At 36.3% G+C, this 20,898-nt stretch overlaps 1 protein-coding gene across 1 annotated transcript in view; it reads left to right on the top strand.

The window, feature by feature from the left end:
• Positions 1–20,599, top strand: part of Slc13a1 (solute carrier family 13 member 1) — a 57,317-nt gene extending 36,718 nt beyond the window's left edge. The window contains exons 9-15 of the mRNA XM_090332236.1: positions 2,135–2,233; positions 2,632–2,733; positions 5,947–6,053; positions 8,772–8,881; positions 15,267–15,428; positions 16,763–16,900; positions 19,883–20,599. Of these exons, the coding sequence (XP_090188362.1) occupies positions 2,135–2,233; positions 2,632–2,733; positions 5,947–6,053; positions 8,772–8,881; positions 15,267–15,428; positions 16,763–16,900; positions 19,883–20,008 (844 nt within the window). The 3' untranslated portion in view covers positions 20,009–20,599. The remainder of the gene's footprint in view (positions 1–2,134; positions 2,234–2,631; positions 2,734–5,946; positions 6,054–8,771; positions 8,882–15,266; positions 15,429–16,762; positions 16,901–19,882) is intronic.
• Positions 20,600–20,898: the final 299 nt, after the last annotated feature.

The raw sequence follows: 20,898 nt of genomic DNA, 5'->3' as shown, positions 1-20,898 counted from the left end.
TACAGTACACTGCTTCTGGCTTCCCTAATTTTTCAGTGTCCTTTTCAGCCTGCCAACATGCTCACCTCAAGAGGTTTAAGACTGACAAACAAAACTAATCAGCCACTCCCCTGGCAGGTGAGCATCCATTTTGATTAGTGTGCTGGCTGTTAACACAGTGAACACATCCGTTATAAATGACCCAGCATACTTGGGGCAAGAAGCTCATTCTTCAGTGTCTCTGAATTTTTTTAAATGGAGAGGCTGATACATTGTCACTAGCTTCTTTGTTCCTTTGTGAAGGAATTCACCTTCAATCCCAACAAAAATAAAAGCCAACTTGGTTTGACTTAACTGTTTAATGGCAAGACATACCATGTTGTGGACTGAGTAGGCGAATCATATCTTTTTCGTTGACTCTGTATTTCTCATGTACTTGCACTTCTCTAGGAGGCCCATGCACTAGTTTGCTAGAGTGGTAGTTATACTGTGAAAAGATCAATACCAAAGTCTGGGTCAAATCAATAATTTGAGATTATAAAATTGAATTATTTCATCATTGATCATAATAGTAACATCTAATTATGTTTAGTGGTTGGGGGGTATTCGTGACTGTGAGTGTATGAATGTTCAGGGTGAACAACTTAAGAACCTAAAAAACTTCTACCTCTTCAAAGGGAATCACAATACAAACAAGCTACTGTAGCATAGTTAGAGGGAAAATGAAAATAAGGCACAAAATGTGTCTTCATAAACTCATCTTCTTGCCACCCCAGTGTTCCTACTTACTCTCTCCTAAATATGCATGCTTACTCATGCTTACTAGCCGGGCACAGTAGCTCACACCTGTAATCCTAGCTATTCAGGAAACTGAAATCTAAGGATCACCATTCAAAGCCAGCCTGGGCTCCAAAGTTCCTGAGACTCTTATCTCCAGTCAACCACCAGAAAACAGGAAGTGGTGCTGTGGTTCAAGGAGTATAGGGCAAGAAGAAGACGGAGGAGGAGGAGAACGAGGAGGAGGAGGGGAGGAGGAGGGGGAGGAAGAGGAGGAGGAGGAGGAGGAGGGCGATGTGGGAAGGAGAAGGGAGGAGGGGGAGGGGGAAAGGAAGAAAGGAAGGAAGGAAGGAAGGAAGGAAAAAGGAAGGAAGGGAAAAGGAAAAAGAAAAGAAAGGAATAAAGAAAAAGAAAATATCCCTATTTTTATACTGACACATGCTATGAACTAGTCAATCTACATCTCAAGAAACAGTCCAAACTAGATTTTTCCCCCCAATTTGTTTTTCTTTGGGAAAATTTTTACATCTAGAATAGTACTCCACAAAGACTGTTCAACTGTTGAAGTTTCAAACTTAGTAACAGAAAGAAGTCACTACAATAAGCAGCTAATAAAGATAACAAGCAATAAAGAGTGGTAGTTACTACTGAAAGGAAACTAGACAGCTTACTGCAGACCAATAGAAAATTAGGTGCAGAAACTTGCAGGAAAAATAGAGTTTGATGTTTCTGAGTATAAGTCTGATTAGGATTAGTAAATGTGACTTTAGTATGCAAGGGCAAACTCATGTTTGGCAACTTTGTGAAAAATAGATAGATCTGACAGCAATTATCTCACAGATTTGTCAAAAGTACTATTAAGTTGGTGAGGCAATGTCTACTGTGCTTGCCAGTGTTAAGAGATCTGGGTCAAAGGAAATATTCATGATATAGCCACTCTAGCTATCTTATTACTGGGATAAATTTTTTACATGTTTAGCAATTAAAAATTGAAATTTTTGATGCATATATTATAAAATACAATGATCAAGTACATAATAAAGTGATAAAGTGAGCACATGTCAACATTCCAGAAGTCCCCCCCAAAAAAAGAAACAAAGAAATTTTGGCACAGAAAGAGATAATTGAATACATATATATATATTTATATATATAAATATCAGAAAATAGGCAAGAGAAATACAGCATTATAAAAGTGAGAAACCCAGATAAAAGAGAAAAGAAGAGGGATTTTAAAGTGAAGGAAGATATGGGCAAACTACATTCATTTATTACCTGGGAGAGGCAGGCTTTATAAAGTTTTCACAAGCATCTCTTTTCATAAAAGAGGGAAGTGGTGAAACAATGTTTTATTTAATCGACGTGATTTTTTTTTCAGTGTGAAGGAGATGTTCAAATGTGGCAAAAGCAAAACAGTCAAAGAAAAAGCCTGTGCTGATGTGATTAAACAAGAATACCAAAAACTTGGGCCAATGAGGTAAGAGAAAGGGGAGGGGAAGGATGGAGAAGATAGAGAGAGAGAGAGGAAAGGAGACAGAGAGAAAGAAATGTGGAAGATGGGAGGGAGAGGAGGTGAAGGGGAAAATGTGTCACGAGTATTTGAAAGCAATTTATCTCATATCCATCTGGGAGATATTTGTAATATTTAATTACAGTCCTAGATTTGCCAAGCGTTGTGAATATAACCTGACATGACAAAATGCATTAACTAAAATTTGTCAAGCCGAATGACAAGAACTTAGGAGCCTTCACAGATTCTGTTTTCACAGAATTTACTGCTTTCTTGAGGTGTGTCTCACAATAGTGTAGGGAATTTTCACAAATGTCCTGGCTGAAACGATAAGAAATTACAGTGCTGGTGCAATTTTTCCACAGGTATCAAGAAATTGTGACCTTGGTCCTTTTCTTCTTAATGGCTCTGCTATGGTTCAGTCGAAATCCAGGGTTTATTGCTGGTTGGTCTGAACTTTTTGCACAGTAAGCATGACTTAACAGTATTTATTATTTTCCTGCTTTAAACTCTACTTCTCAGAGGTTCCGTAGCTTTGAAAAAGTTGTATGGAATTTCATTCTTCCTTCCTTTTGAAAAGATTTTATTATGTCTAACCTTTAGAGGGAAGAATGCATTTTAAGGAAGGAAATCTAAAGCAAGACTATAATAACATTAGCCATTTTACCCTGTAACTAAAAAACAGAGCTGCTTAGAAAATGTTGTGCCCTTCCTTACAAATCAGAAATGTAACGAGGGGAAAGGCCATGAGCTATGTGGTTAGGAGAAGAGGTGTTGGAGCCCTGTGTTTGAGTTCCATTTCTGGCTCTTCTGCATGATTTGGGAAGGTCACTGACACTCCCTTAATTATCTGTAGAACCGAGACAACAGTAACAACTGCAGAGCACTGTCCTTTTCCCTAGGCAATTGATAATAAAATGTATATTGCCGCTTGGTACCTCTTAATAAATCAGGCACAAAATCATACACCTGGATTTTTACCAGTTCTTTGCGTGTATGAAGGTCTATAATGGACGCAATACCTTCTTTATCTTCATTTGCATATGCTTTTTAATGCTAGCTCACTACAGATTCAGCCCAACACCCTCCATTTTGTAGCTTAGGAATTCCTGAATAAGTAATGAGACTGATTTTAACAAGTGAATGTTGGAAACCAGTCTGAGTTAATTTTATCTCTTGGCATCATGCATACCACCAGTGATGACTGAGTCATGTGAGTTGAGGGGGAGACAGCAGCGCAGTTTCTAAATTAAGGCCCATCCTACATGTCAATATAAATAAATTGGTTTTGAGATTTTTGTTCTCAATTTATCTTTCACAGAAGTACTCTAGTTCCTAAATTCAGCAAATTTCTGATTTGGACTTTCTGTCTTACATCTCTCCGTAAGAATCCACAAAGTTTGGAAGCTAATATATATTGTAAACCAAAATTCTTTGAGTCTTATATATTCTGGCCATATGAATACAGAAAGACCTTCCTTCCTGAATTAGAGAATTCTGATGTTATAGGCATGGACAACACATTTTAAGACATGCAAAACTAAGTTTCTATTGACCATATGAGTGAAGTGATGCTGTAAATTAATCACAATTTGAAGATTGCTTTATAAACGTTTTGTTTCCCTTAGGAATAAAACTTTTCACTTTGAGAGGTCAAAGCAAAAACAGCTTTCTGTAATTATTCGATGCAAATTACTGTTTGATGGTTCTTTGTGCTTTTGCAATAAAATGTAAACAAATATAAAGAAAATAACTTCCGGGCTGGGAGTTTGGTCTAGTGGTAGAGTGCTTGCCTAGCATGTATGAAGACCCAGGTTCAATTCCTTGATACCACATACATAGCAAAAAGCCGGAAGTGGTGCTGAGGCTCAAGTAGTAGAGTGCTAGCCTTGAGAAAGTCCAAGGACAGTGCTCAGGCCCTGAGCCCAAGCCCAGGACTGGCAAAAATAAATAAATAAATAAATAAATAAATAAATAAATAAATAACTTCCTCACTTTTAAAACCCAACCATTACCATCCTACATAATGAAAGCCTTTCTCTAAATACTAGTGCAATAAAAATTAAATAGCATCAGACACTAGCTAATAAAAGACTAAGCAAAACTCCCAACAGGAAATTCAATATAATTAGCTTCTAATTTTTATTCCTCTGGAGGAGGGGATAATGTAATTTGGGAGGAGTCTTTTTTATAGCAGGGAAATAGTCAATCTGCTACAGAAGGTGCTCCTGTTACCTATCATTCTTAGAAATGACAATATAAAGGATAATGAAGGTTTTACAGAAGATAGGGCATGAAGTTATAAATCAAATTGACAAACCCAATAAAATAAATTGCACCTAAGCATACTTGGTATTATAATACTGAGATAATTGAAAATCAGAATGAGCTAATAATAAACCATAATGAAATAGTAACTATAGAATAAAGTCTTTTGAAAATAAATGATTACATAGTTATGGCTTGATTTTACTTATGGTATCTGTTTTGTAGACTCCATGGGCCATGTTCAGGTTTTAGGCAATTTTCACTTCTAAATCTAGCATGATCTATTAAGATTTATTGCTCCCACCTAATGTTTTCACTCCATCTGTTTGAGCCTGGATGGAATTCAATATGTCTTTTCATATAAAGCAAAATCCAGTTACATGATGCCTGCTCCAATTTGGAGGGAAAAAAATAACTCAACCAAAAATTATAAGTAAAATAAAAGAATAAAGAAATAATACAATTACTACTAGTCAAGTTTGAACAGTATATTATCCTATAACAAGAAAAGAGAAGACAATATTTAAGAAACACAGCTTTAAAAGCTGCTACCTTGGGAACGCAAAATCACTTTTCTGCCTAGTTTTAAATAAGTTATAAGAATTCAGAAGCTTTTGTAGAATGTACACATTACTAGGTTATAGTTTAGGGAAATAAGCCTCATGGTGTACATAGTTCAGACTACAGAAACATACTTAGTTGATGTTATTGACTTCTAAATCTGTTTTAATTACTTATGACCTAGAACTTCAGAAGCATGTGTTACATCATGGAAAACAGATTAATTGAGGAGACTCAAGCAATGTGATGTCTTGACATAATTCAGTAGCAGGAAGCTATAAACCAATTATAGGGGGCTTTGCCTAATCCATCAAATTCAATGTCAGTTCTTGGCTGATGAAACCAAAATAAATCATTAAAAGGGGAAAGTGGTTAACATATTGTATTTTTTTTTTGCCAGTCCTGGGCTTGGGCTCAGGGCCTGAGCACTGTCTCTGGATTTTCTCAAGGCTAGGTCTCTACCACTTGAGCCACAGCACCATTTCTGGCTTTTTGCTATGTTGCTATGTAGTGGTACCGAGGAATCGAACCCAGGTCTTCGTGCATGCTAGGCAAGCCATCTACCACTAGGCCAAACTCCCAGCCCCCAAGAAAATTCCTTTTTATTGGCCTGATTCCTCAGCATCTGTATGTAAAATATTAAAAATATGGAGAAATTTATCACTGGATCTAAGTAAACTATGTCATCAAGTTGTAAATCCATAGATTTTAGAGCTGTTTTTATAGAATGTAGAACCAGTGTCACCACTGATACTTAAATGTTATTATAACAATCAATCAATTTAAGCTTATGTAATTTCTTAATGTATACTTTAATATAGATATGTGTTGTTGTTGTTGCTATTTTTCAGATATCCTGGCTTTGTTACAGATTCAACTGTTGCCTTACTTATAGGACTCTTTTTCTTTCTAATCCCAGCTAACAGATTGACTAAAACTACATCCACAGGAGAAATAGGTTGAGTATCATTTATAACTCTGAATTTGACTGAAAAGCAAATCTATATACATGTGTGTGTAAACAATGTACACACATATGTACGCACACACACACACACACACACACATTGACACACACACACTCCCATCAGTTTCAAGTAGCACTTAAAAGAAATAGCTGTGTTGATACAACCCCTGTCTTAGCATGTCTTACTTATATACAGCAAAACCCCTGCTGGGCCAGCACTCCTCTTCTGTGCACAAGAGTGTGGAAATGAGTAGATTTCATCATGTACCATGCTTAGGACACTTCTATGAGTAACAGCATTTGTCCTATTCCAACCCCAAATCCTTGCCATAATCACAATTGATCTTACTTTCAACTAACATATAAAAAGGAGAAAGTAGGGCAGGAATTTGGCCTAATGGTAGAGTGTTTGCCTAGCGTGCACCAAGACCAGGTTCTATTCCTTGATACCACATACATAGGAAAAAAGCCAGAAGTGATGCAGAGTGCTAGCCTTGAGAAAGAAGCCCAAGGACAGTGCTCATGCCCTGAGTTCAAGGCCAAGGACTGGCAGAAACAAATCTAAAAAAAAAAAAGAAGGTGGATATGACTGGTCCTTGATGGTTCTAGGGCACTGGATCCTTAGGACTTAAGAAAGAGATGGCCATTTCCAGAGAAAGGGCATGTATGGCTTCATCCTAGGCTTGGAGGAAAATCAAATCAGTCCCATAGAGACATAACCTAGGTTCAAAATTAAAAGAAAAGGTATTCAGGGGAGCATTCATTTATTTGCTTTACATAAACAACAAAAAATGTGCTTACTTCATAAGCACACTTCCCCATACACACTTAACTTAAGCAGAAATATCTATCACAGCATGTTTTCAGAAAACATGTCAAAATGGGACAAACAGATTACTATGGACTAGTGGAGTTGGGTTTTTCTGGGTTTGATTTGATTTAGCTTGTTTATTTTACCAAGATGGAAGCAAGAGTTCTGAAGTTAGGTTGGCCCACCTAACTTCATGAGTCACTATCCATAAATGTCTTATATGTCAGATTTTCCGGACATGATTATACAAGAATAGCATAATATAGTAATAAGTAGTTTCTATTCTTTTCTTAAGATTAGAATACCTTAATCCAAGTGCAGTGGCTTACAACTATAATCCTAGCTCCTCAGGAAGCTGAGATCTGAGGATCACAGTTCAAAGCCAGCCTGGGCACTAAAGTCTGTGAGACTCTTATCTCCAATTAACCACCAAAAAATGGAAAGTGGCATTGTGGCTCAAGGGATAGGGTGGTAGCTTTGAGTTGAAGAGCTCAGGAACAATGCCCAGGCCTAGAGTTCAAGTCCCAAAACAGACAAAAACTAAGATTAGAATATCTTAATGTGTGTTATGGAGATATTATAATATATAACATTTATTTCTGTGAGACTAAACACCGCAACTCTTGTCAATCAGAGCACTAACTATAGCAAGCATTGAGGATAAGTTGGTTTCTCTAGTTTCTATATCAGAATCTCCTCTTTCAGAAAGGTCCTTGGTCCTGTCCACATTCTCCCTCCACCACCACCACCTGTTTTTTTTTAAACTTGTTGCACCACTGTTTAAACTCAAGGCTTTGCACTTGCTAGCCTCTGCTGTCATTCTGCCACCTGCATCCTAATGTTAATCTAAGGTGATGTGCTCCTGAATTAACTTACTTACAAAAAGTCAATAGCATAGCTATGACCCAAATATCATGGAAAATCCTCGTGATAATTGCTTTATGAGCATAGTAATTCTCAACAATATTTTAATTCTTTAATTTGAACCTTGCATTGCAATTTCCCATATGACTGAAAAATAAAATGTTTAAATGAATATTAGTGAATACAAGATTTTACACTGATGCTATTGTGGAACCAAAAGAGTACCAAAGAAAAGTATTGCCCAGCAGGGCAGCAGTGACTCACACCTGTAATCCTAGCTACTCAGGAGACTGAGATCTGAGGACTGAGGTTCAAAGCCAGCCCTGGCATGAAAGTCCATGGGACTCATATCTCCAACTAACCACCAGAAAACCAGAAGTGGTGCTGTGGCTCAAAGTGGTAGAGTTCTAGCCTTGAGCTAAAGAGCTCGGGGACAGCACCAGGCCCAGAGTTCAAGCCCCATAATCAACAACAACAACAAGAAAGTATGGCCTAATGCACTGTATTATTCATAGCAGGAGCAATAGAAGAAAGGTATGAACTGACATTATTGTTAGCAATGTTACAAGTTATCAGAATATATTTCATAACATTAGCCAAAGGATTTTTCCCAAGTTATAGATTCTTTCCATCTTCATAAGATAATATTCCTCCTAAGATAAGTAGAAATTATAATCCATATTAAATCAAATTCATTCTTTAGTAAATGAGGGCCAGGAGCATGGCCTAGTGGTAGAGTGCTTGCCTCACATGCACAAAGCCCTGGGTTCAATTCCTGGTACTACATACACAGAAAAAGCTGAAAGTGATACTAGCTCAAGTGGTAGAGTGCTAGCCTCGAGAAAGACCAAGGACAGTGCCCAGGCCCAGCATTCAAGCCTGATGATTGGCAAAAAAAATAATAATAATAAATGAAGGAAAGATGGGAAGAATGACGAAAAGGATAAAACTGACCATGATATATTGGTATTGATGACAAGTGTTACTGTAATATTTTAAGCAATATTTAACCATAAGTTTTTTTTATTTTTCAGTTGCTTTTGATTACTCTCCACTGATTACTTGGAAAGAATTTCAGTCATTCATGCCCTGGGATATCGCCATTCTTGTCGGTGGAGGGTTTGCCTTAGCAGATGGCTGTGAGGTAATACTCAGCGTGGAAGATTCTTAACAATTCACCAGCCTGTGCAATAGAAAGACATAGAGATAGTTTAGTTTTGAGCTTATTCAGCCTTTTCCTGTCATTTTAACAATTCAGATTTCAATAGCCATGCACTGAGGATGCTCCACAAATGAGGCGAGTTTATAGTTTAAGGATAGTCACAGGCTACAAGCCTAATCATAATTTCCATGATGTTCCAACATGTCAAAAGAAACAGTGCCCATGATATTTGTAATCCATGAAACAGCATTAAAAGACTAGTTTAGTAAGAAATAAAAACTATATACAATTTTAGTGGAACATATTTTTTGTTCGAATGATTATACTTTTCCCTTAGTTCTTGACGAATGGGAATGGTTCTTAGCTATGCTAATATATCATGGTCCTTTGTTGTCAAAGAAGGAAAAGGAGAAACAGTATTAGACTTAACTGTAGTTAATAAATACATACTGAGTGATGTCCAGAAGAAAAACTTTCACCTAATCCTATCTATTTTTTTTTATCATCTCCAATCTTAGGGGGGAAAATTACCGCAGAAAGATAGTTGTCTAGTTCTGTGGCTTTTCTGTCCAGTTGATGTAAAGCAATAGCAGTCCAGGGATGCTTTTCTCTTTTATAATAACTTTGGTTATTGCAGAACTGCTGAAAGAAAAGTATCATCTGCAAAAATTCTACAGAAATTCCTTACTCTTGCAATTCTTAAGAACAACCCATTCCTAGGTTTCATACTGTTCTGTAAATGACTCAAAGCTTATGGCTTTCTCATTCAACTTTCACAATGAAAAGAATGGAGATAGAACTGTCTGGCCAAGTTTTTTAGCTTCTAAGATACGATTTTTTTTTACATTTCTTAAGACAAATACCTAGTTCTGCTTTCCTTGATGACTAGTTGGGAGACTGTGCTTCCAGCTTTGTGGTCAGTTTTCCACGTAATATTTAGATACTTGCATTTTAGCAATAAGACTTAGTAATGGCTGTAAGCTTTAGAAAGTATCTCAATTTTGAGAGCCTTTTACAAAATTGTTTGGGTTTGGATTTGACTTGCCTCATTACCTACCAAATTGAAGTGGTAGAAATATAAAACAGTAACACTTTTCTTCTCTATTATTTCAGCAGTAATGAGATCTGAATTCTCAGGATAAATAACTTCCATTTCTATTTTTGCTGAGTTGAACTGTGAGGAAATCAATATCAGGAATCTGTCTGACATTGATATGAATTTGCTCATCTCTTCTGCCCAGAATTTGTCTAGACTGGATTCTAGACACTCAGAGTGGCTTTGAAAGAATCGACCAGACCCTAGAACAACAAAATCTGAGGAAATGAAAAGGTGTGGATTTTGTTGATGTACCAGGCTCTCTCAGTAGAAGAATTAGAAACACCATGGAAGGAGATCTAATTTCCTATTAAAAATCATAGGAATCAGATTCAGATTTCTGCAGAAATACCCAGAATAAACTCCACCATTAAGTGGCCAGACAAAAGTGATGAGTGGGAAAACCCCTAGAATCTAGCTTTCTAAAAGGTTTGTAAATAATTAATTTGTAAATATTTTCTTTAACATTACAATTATTTTCAAGGCTGTAGATGTGGTTCAAGTGGTACAACACTTATCTACCAAACACAAGACCTTGATTTCAAATCCTGATACTGAAAAGGTTTATAATTGATGCTTACAAATATACAGGCTAGTTAACCATTCCAATAGAAGACAGTGAGATAGAAATGACCCCATTGACGTCTATCTTAAACACCTCTTTATTTGATCTGATATGATTGGCCTCTCCTATGCTAGTAAAGAGTGTCCAACTCTAATCAGTGAATAATTGCTCCTCTTTCTTTTGCACATATCCTCCAAAATCATTCTCCTGAGATTAACATGGAAGAATGAACAGTTTACTTTGATCTCCTCTAAACTGGAAAAAACAAAATGAGAAACACAGAAAGGTTGGTCCATAATGACAAAATGTAAGCTTACAGATTAAATAATAGGATATGCTGAAAAATTTAGAAGATGGAAATAGGATATTTGGAGAGTGATTTTTTTACAAGAAGGAAAAAAATAGTCAAAGATAAAATATGCATGTCAAGCAATGGAAGAGCCAACAAGAAGTAAGTGACACTAAAAGGGTTCAGGATTGGAGGCAGCTGACAATGTTGAAAACTGGGTAAAAGTCAGAACTGAATATTGTGGATAAAGAGTATGCATGAGGTTGTGAGCCTCTCACATACTTTCCCCAGACTTGCATAACCAGCCAGACAGTTCTTCTCTCTATTCCCTGGTAGAAAACAGAGGTTTTACTCTGTGGAAGAAAAAAGACAAGTTGGTAGCCTAACTCTTAGACCATGACTCAGGCTCCTACAATCTCTTTTGCCTGGAACAAGGAGCTTCCAGTACCCACTTATAGTCTTTTTCATAAAATAATAGATAATCAAGAATCATCAGACAATTGGGAGAGCCTCAGATCCAATCTCAAATATACATGTACATGCGTGTGTATGGTTTTGTATGTATATATATGTATATATGCACATATATATGTATGTGTACATATATCCATATATATGTGAAAAAATACATAGGGAAAAAAGTATGAAAGACACTTGAACCAAAAAACTTAACAATTATTTCTGGTGCTTCAAAGGGATGTTAAAATTTTGAAAGAACTAAAACATAAAAATAGAAAAGAGCCTCTGAACATTAGAAATATAGGAGTAGAAATGAAAACCAGGACAAAAGTGTAAAGGAAGTTAATGTTTAAAAAGAGGGTGCTAAAAGAAAGAGAATTCATCAAACATGTCTCAACAGTCAACTACTAGAAATTATAGAAAGTGGAAAAAAAACTAGAAAAGAAGGACATTTCCAAAAATGGTACAAAAAACTTCCCCGCAATGATGATCTAGTTGCTGCTACTGGAACCAACAGCAGAACACTTCTCACAGAATTTGAACACTCTGGAGATGGAAATACAATCCTGCTGGCCCCCATATAGACTAACAAGTGGTACAAACTTTTCCAAATCTAACCAGACAGAGGTAAAAACCTACTCTATAAGTATACTTATTCTTATGATGAATACATGTCAGTGGGATCTAAATGGTATTATTTATCCAACTCATAGTCATGGCCAAAAATATAGATCAAAATGATGTTTAATATAAAGTACCTCTGGTACCTCATCTATGATAACTGGTCTTTTAACTGCAAGTTTATTGGTTGTAATTAGTTTTTCTTATTTCTATTGTTATATATATATATAACAATATTGGGAAAAGTAATCTTAATTCAACAAGTCAATGTATGAGTACATCACTCCTTCCTTCATTCTCTCCAGTCTCTCCCAAGTACATCCAGCCTCTCAAGTTACCTTGAAAGGATATTTTCATGGACATATTTTGAGTATTGTAACCGTATTTATCCAGTCTTCCTTCCATTTGTCTGCCCCCATTCCACTGACTTCTTTTCCTATATAGTTTTGTGATATTCATATTATTAAACCATAAGTTAACTTGACTCCTTTGAATAAGGAGTCTACTAGATTCCTCCCTTATGTATATCATAGTTTAATTGGCTGGATTTTGTACATATGCATATGGCCCTTTATATGATTTAATATATGTTTATAATTTAGATCTACTTTCCACACACAAACCTCACTTCATTTAACACATTTTTTGGATTCCAATGCTAGCTTGAATGAACATGGGGATGCATATATACACGAGCTCACTGAAATCATTTCACAAGAATATTTTTTCTTCCATGCACTTGCTAACTTTTCAGACAATTTACATATGGTGAATCAAAAATCAGCATATGATCAGACTCATTAGCTAAATTGGAAGTCACAGGATAGAGATCAATGACATGTGCAATGACTCATGAAAATTACTTATAATCTGTAATTTTACAATGCTGAACTAGCAAACTAATATGGAAAGCCTGTAATCCTAGCTGCTCAGCAGTTTCAGATTCAAAGATCCTAATTTAAAGCCAACCTGGGTAGGCAAGTCTGTGAGATTCGTATTTCCAGTTAACCACCCAAAAGCTATTAAATAAAGCTGGCTTAAGTAGAAGAGTGCCAGTCTTGAGTGATAATAGCTAAGGGACAGTGCCTCCTGAGATTAGACCACGAGTAGTAAACATGATCAATCAATGAATCAAGGAGAAAGAAAATGAAAAAGATCAGAAAAGTACAAAGATCCCAAAGATTCGGTTTATCTACCTTGCAACCAGACCAGTTTGTAGGAAATTAGAGAAGGTTGTGCTCTCCCTGTACAAGAAATAAAAGACAGCCACAGATTATCTACAAATTCAATACAATACCCATCGATATCCCAATGTCATTCTTTAAAAAAATAGAAGAGACAATCTAAAATTTCATATGGAATAATAAAAGACTCCATATAGCAAAAACAATTCTTAGTGGAAAGAACAGTGCAGAAAGAATTTCAATACCAAACTTTAGACTCTATTACAGAGCTATAGTGACCAAAACAGCTTGGCACTGGCAAAAGAACCTGAGGACCAATGGAATAGAACTGAGGACCCAGATATTAACCCACAGACCTATGGGCACCTAATCTTTGATAAGGGACCCAAAAAAAACAGAATGGAAGAAAGACAGCCTCTACCACAAGTGGTGCTGGCAGAACTGGTAAAGCACCTGCAGAAAACTAAAGTTGCATCCTTCTTTGTCACCCTACACCAGGATTAACTCCAAATGGATCAAAGACCTGGAGGTAAAAGCTGACACACTGAAAACTTTACAAGAAGGAATGGGAGATGCACTAGGTATCCTTGGCACAGGTTGAAACTTTCTTAATAAGGACCAAGAAACACAACAAATCAGAGAAAGGCTGGATAAGTGGGACTGCATTAAACTGCAGAGCTTCTGTATGGCAAAGGACATACCTAGCAAACTAACTAGAAAATTTACAGAGTGGGAGAAGATCTTCACTAACCATAGAACAGACAAAAGCCTCATATCTAAAATATATCAACAGCTCAAGAAATTGAATCACTCCAAAACTAATCTCCAAAGAAACAACCATCCCATTAAAAGATGGGCCAAAGACTTCAAGAGAGTCTTCTCTGAAGAAGAAATAAAAATGGCCTATAGACACATGAAGAAATGCTCAACATCTCTGGCCATAAAGGAAATACAATTCAAAACAACTCCACCTCACTCCAGTCAGAAAGGCCATGATCAAGGAATCTACTAACAATAGATGCTGGAGGGGATGTGGCCAGGAGGGATCTCTACTACACTGTTGGTGGGAGTGCAAACTCATTCAACCACCATGGAAAGCAGTGTGGCAGTTTCTCAAAAGACAAAACATAGAGCTCCCCTACGACCCAGAAATTCCACTCCTTGGCATTTACCCAATCATCCAGAAACAAATCCACTAGCACAACAATGTTCATGGCAGCACTATTTACCATAGTAAATATATGGAACCAACCCAGATGCCCCTCAGTTGATGAGTAGACCAACAAGATATGGTATTTTTGTACAATGGAATTCTATGCTGCTGTCAGAAAGAATGACATTGCCCCATTTGTTAGGAAATGGAAAGACTTAGAAAAAATCATATTAAGTGAAGTAAGCCAGACTCAAAGGATCATAGGCTCCATAGTTTCCCTCATTTGTCATAATCAGTAGAAACCTTGGGCTCTCCTAGCAGTGGTTTACAATATAGCAAAACCTAGATACATAAGGCCATACAGTATGACACTAAATGAAAGGACCTCCAGAATATAGAAACAAAAGCCATATAATGAGTGATTGTTGTCTTTAATGTACTATGTTATCTCTCATCTTGTGCTGTTCCGTGGTTATCTCATATTGTTATAGTATCTTGCCTTGTTATCTGATATATTGTATGTATGTTTATTTGGTTATTTGCAATTGGATAGGGAAGGGGGAAAACAAGATGAGGGATGGTGGTGGGGGGAGGGAAATGGGGACCAAGACATGAGAAAGGGTATCAATGTTTGTGAAGTAATGCACCTTCTATGTGGTGAATATAATGTAAGATGAGAGATAACATAGTACACGAAGGACAACAATCACTCTATATCCTGGAGGTCCTTTCATTTAGCATCATCCTATATGGCCTTATGTATCTAGGTTTTGCTCTATTCTAAATCTCTGCTTGGAGAGCCCAAGGTTTCTACTGATTATAACAAAAGGAATCCTTCTTAAAATTCATAATGAGTAAGTGAGATCTTATGGGAATTCAAAACAGCTCAAACAGTCTTGACAAGAGGGACAGAATCAGAAAACCCATAGTTCTTTTTCTCGAAATGTGTTTTGTAGCTACAAGCATAAAAGCAGTATGTAAATACCACCTTCATTTTTAGGTGTCAGGACTGTCTCAGTGGATAGGAAACAAACTATCACCTCTAGGTTCCTTACCTGTATGGCTAATCATCCTGATATCTTCTTTGATTGTTACATCGTTGACAGAGGTAGCCAGCAATCCAGCCACCATTACCATTCTTCTCCCAATATTATCTCCATTGGTGAGTATCTCACATGTCTCATTTATACATATGTGAATGTTCATTTTGGGTAACCTTTATCAAGAGAAGTATTAGACTTATTCAAGTATCATGATCTTCTCTGCTCAGATCTGGTTGCTCATCATGTGCAAATGAATGAGAGGGTTATTCTATGCCCAATCCAGTTTTGACATGGAACTCAGTATTTCCTGGAAAATTTAGAACTTAGATCTCTAGCACTACTATTTCTCCCTCCAGAACATTGTTTCTAAATTTCTGAGAAGTGTCTCATGTAAGTATTTTGCAGATGAGTGAGAAGCTATTTTTACTCTTGAGGCTTAAATATGTTAGACACAGTTTTCTACTGCCCAGGGAAAACTTTAAAGAAAAGGACAAGAATTAGGTTTGCTAATTAGGTTTTTCCCACCTAATTAACAATTACAGGAATTATATGTAAGGAAAATGTTTTTCTTATTGGTATTAGTTTGATGAAATTAAAGAACTCTAAATTCATGAAGATTGTCACAAAAAAGAAGAGGTATTCTAGTTATGGAATTGCATTACTACCAGCACCAGGGTTCATGTTAAGGTTCCTGAACTACTGTTCAAAATAGGAAAGAAAATGTAAGTGTTTTTTTTTGTGAACAGTTGTTGATTCATGATCATTTGGCAGTAATTCTCTGTTTTTTTTTTCAAGATGAAGTAGTTACAAATTATGTGACAGATTAAAATTGGTAACAATTCTTCTATAATGACCTCTAAGCAAATTTTAAGTTTCATTTGTCTTTGAAGCAATAAGCTTAGCAGTATAATTAGATGCCTGCATATACAAGTACCTGAGACCTTCACTACAGTCTCTTTCTCACTCTGTATATTTAGATAAGTTCTGTTAGCCTCTTTGAGCCTCCATTTCCACTTCTGCTGTTTCATCCTAGAGTAGCCATCTAGTTAGGCTGTTATAATGGTTACATACTATATAATTCTGAAGTATGCATATACACATATGTAAATACATCACACATCATACATAAATATGCCTATACATATAAGCAGCATAGTATCCAGAACTAGATAAATAAGTAATACCATTTAGTTTCTATAATAAATGGTATTTTATTTTTTAAATAAATGGAGTCATAAAGTCTTTAGGTAACGTTAACCACGTAAACAAAAACTAGAAGAGGAGATACTTTCTAAAAAATCATTTTCAAGTTATAACTTCATTTAGTGCATAAAATTTGACATCATTTGGCTCCAACTTCCTTCATGGAAAGTTTATAATAAATTTGTTTAATTTTATATGTCATGTCTATGATAAAATTTGACTCCACTCTTTTTTTAATCTTTTATGATAGGCTGAAGCCATTCACGTGAATCCCCTTCAGATTTTGTTGCCTTCCACTCTATGTACATCCTTTGCATTCCTTCTACCAGTAGCCAATCCACCAAATGCGATTGTATTTTCCTACGGCCATCTGAAAGTCACTGATATGGTGAGTGAGCTAAGAGAGTCTATCAGATCTAATGCACATTTTCTTTTCATATGACATGTCTTGAATAAATTCTACATTTATACCATAATCAACAGCCAGGACAACACGGTGTGAGTCTTGCTTGTGAAGGTAAGAACCTGACTGGTCATAGAATTATGTTTTTAAGACTAGTATCTAGAAGGGAAGATGCCATTCGAATTTATAACTACAAATTTAGAGATACTGAATGCATAAGAAAGGTCTGGGAAAAGAAGAACATAGAATGGCTTGCTGCAACCAATGAAAATTACCATGTCAAGGCTTCTCAACCACCCTGACTGAGGAAAAAAATGACAACAACAACAACAAAAACCAGAGTTAATGAATCCAGGAATGAAAACTGCACTATGGTTTCCAATCACAAATATTTAAGCAACAACATTTTCTCTGAATAGGACACTGGATTCAGTGCCTGACTGAAGAAAGGGCATCTTTCCTGTCATGATTCTAGTATTAGCACTATAAGCTTGAAGGAGTAATGATAGAAATAGAAGTGACAAAGCGTGCACATTTTTGCCAAATGTAAAAGTAGTGGTAGTTAAGAACTAATCTGATATCATTTGGGATTTACACAACCTTCATCCCCAACTTCCAAGCCAACTCCTACCTGAACATAACCAAAGTGAATTCATGGATACTTCTTTAGTTAGTCTCCAGATAAGTTCCAGTTTCTGTCCTTTCACGTAGATTTCTGTTCTTAAATATCTACATCATAACAATTCTACATGTGATTTGATGCAAAAGTCATGTCATCTGCTTTTGACAAAATATGTTTAATATAATATGTGCACATTAAATTGAATAAAAGTAGGGTTCTAGAATAAATGCATGGATATGTGGAAAGAGAAACAGCCATCACAATAATCATTGCTAAGTATCCCTCTTTTTGCTTTGGGGTACCATGTTTTAAAGTAGAGAACTGAGGAGTGAACAAACACTTTTTATAGGGACCAGATACTTAATATCCAAGATAATACAGTCTCTGTCACAAATGCTAAGCTCTGCTATTATACATTAATAGAAGCCAGAAACAATAGGGTGGTCCAGTCAAACTCTACGAACATCACCACCAGTAACAAAAATCAAGGCCAGGTATATTAGTTCATGCCTGTAATATTAGCTATTTTGCAGGCAGAGATGGGGAGAATCATAGTTCAAAGCCAGCCTGGGCAAAATCTTCATGATTCATCTCAATCACTAAAAGCTCATTGGGATGGTACAAATATTTCATTCTAGCTTGTGCAAAGGGTAACTGGATTTTTCATGGTTCCCAATGGTTCAGACATAAATGTGAGATCCTATTCAGAAAACAAGGGAGAAAATGGTTCATGAGTATGACTCAAGTATGGCTCAAGATCCTGAGTTCAAACCCTTTACCGGGGGAAAAAAAGAAATCAAGAGTAGAAATTATAAAATGTTTAGATATCACTGGGTGCCAGTGGCTCACGCCTATAACCCTAGCTACTCAGGACACTGAGATCTGTGGATCCTGGTTCAAAGCCAACCCTAGCAGAAAAGTCCCCGTGAGACTCTTATCTCCAATTAGCCACCAAAAACCCAGAAGTGGCACTGTGGTAGAGTACTATCCTTGAGCACAAAGAGACTCAGGGACAGTGCCCAAGCCCTCAGTTCAGGTCCTACAACTAGCAACAACAACAACAAAAATATATAGACAACCATTTTGTTTAATAGACACCAGATATATTATTAAAGAGCTAGAAAAATGGAAACACTAATAAAAAGTAATAGAGGCAGCATCATAAATCTTTAAGAAGAGAACATTTCAAAGAAAACTAAGAATAATACTCAGTAGTAAATGTGCACAATTTTTTACCCTATGGCCCTGAAACCTGTCCATTGAAATAGAAAATCAATAACTCAAGTTCTGTTTTATTATGAAAGGGGGATTTTTAAGATTTTATTTTTTCTCTCCTGAATTATAATAATGAAAGTATTTCCCTATAAATACTTTACAACAAAAAACTAAATTAAAATGCATTTTTAATTAAGTAATATTTACTTGAGGACAAGTTCTCTTAGCATGTGAATGGAAGATGAATCCCTTAGGTTTTGCTGTTACAACAATTGTACTATAATCATTTGAGATTCCTATGGCTGTGCAAATTGCTTTCTTACATGGAAAGTCTTGGAAAAAATCATACCATGTGAAGTAAGCCAGACCCAAAAAACATAGGCCCCATTGTTTTCCTCATTTGTAATAATTAGTATGTGTCTAGGATTTTCCCAGCAGAGAATCACAATAGCTCAAAAGCTAAGTGCATATGGCCATATAGGATGAGGCTAAGAGAAATGCACTCCAGGATATGGAAACAAAAGATTTATCCTTATAATTGTTGTTCTTAATGTACTATGTGAAGTTATTTCTTTTCTCTTTTTTCCCCTTATGATTTATCTCATGTGGTTACTGTATCTGATTTTGGTACCTGGTATATCATATATACATTTTTATTTTTTTCAGTCATGGGACTTGAATTCTGGACCTGGTCATTGTCCTTGAGCTCTTCAGCTCAAGGCTACCACCCTACCCCTTGAGCTACAGCACCACTTTCCATTTTCTGGTGGTTAATTGGAGATAAGTTTCTCATGGACTCTAGTGTCCTGGCTGGCTTTGAACCATGACCCTCGGGTCTCAGCCTCCTGAGTAGCTAGGATTATAGACATGAGCCACCACACCTGGTCATTTCTTTGTTTACTTGAAATAGGGAATGGAAGGGGGAAAACAAGATGATTGGGAGGGGGTGGAGGAAGGGAAAGTGGGAGAAAAAACTGTGAAGGAGGTATGAATGCTCAAGACGTGACTGTAAGCCCTCTATACATCACCCTGACAATAAAATACAATAAAAATTGCTTTCTTGGCAATAATTCACCTCTCTATATATTTTCTCTCCTGGAAACTGACATGTATGTTCTTTCCTGCTCAAGGTTAAAGCTGGACTTGGTGTTAATATTTTGGGTGTAGCTGTGGTGATGCTTGGCATATTCACCTGGATTGGACCTATGTTTGACCTCCACACTTATCCTTCATGGGCTAATCAGACTTCTCCATGACAAGCACAAAACTTCTTTTCTTGGTGAACTTCAGGAACCACTAAGAAATCACTATAAGAAAAATGACTGTGTGGAACCCAGCAGCACATTTAAATGAGATATAGTGCAACTGTGGGGCCGGGCAACAACCAAATCCTGCTGTTATAACATGGAGTACATATTTCTTTTGAGAAGCAACCACAGAATGTCTGCAAGCCTTTGCTAAAAAGTTCAAGATTGAAATTTTGCGCCTGTATTGCTTCCTCTTGTTTCATTTTAGAATAATTTATAAATGGACCTTCAAAGAGGGTCATTTATGTCATCTAGAGTTGGAGTTCATCGTAACATTTCAAGCATCAATTTATTACTTCAGAAATTTCCCATATAACTAAAGGCAGAAAATAAATGCACAAAGCACTTCGATTCTTGGGTCAATCATTTCTACAATGCTTAATATTCCCAGGATTTTGATGAAAAACAAGAATTGGTCACCTATTTACAGATCTGTTTTTATTGGTCAATGCAAAGTTAGTCAGTTTTTTTCCAAAGAAAAAAGTTGTCTTCTTAAATCTTTATTGTATGTATGCATATTTGGTTATTTGAAATCAGATAGGGAAGGGGGGAAAGCAAGTCAAGCGGTGGGGGGGGAGGAGGGAAATGGGGACCAAGACATGAAAAAGGGTATCAGTGTATGTGAAGTAATGCACCTTCTATCTGGTGTAACTCTTCTATTAATTACAATAAAAATATATGAAAAAACATAATACTGTTATGTTCTGAAACTTATCTATTCTATATTTGTTTATTCTTTTCTCAGTTATATGTCACACATTTATTTATGATCGTGAGTATTGATTACATTTCTGCTCTTTTCTGCTCACTCAATTTATCATTGTTGAATTATATTATCC

Source organism: Megascapheus bottae, chromosome 5 (assembly GCF_031878675.1).
Source record: "Megascapheus bottae isolate mThoBot1 chromosome 5, mThoBot2.hap1, whole genome shotgun sequence".
Classification (NCBI taxonomy): domain Eukaryota; kingdom Metazoa; phylum Chordata; class Mammalia; order Rodentia; family Geomyidae; genus Megascapheus; species Megascapheus bottae.
The sequence above is the reverse complement of the archived record's forward strand: the minus strand, read 5'-3'. Positions and strand labels throughout refer to the sequence as shown.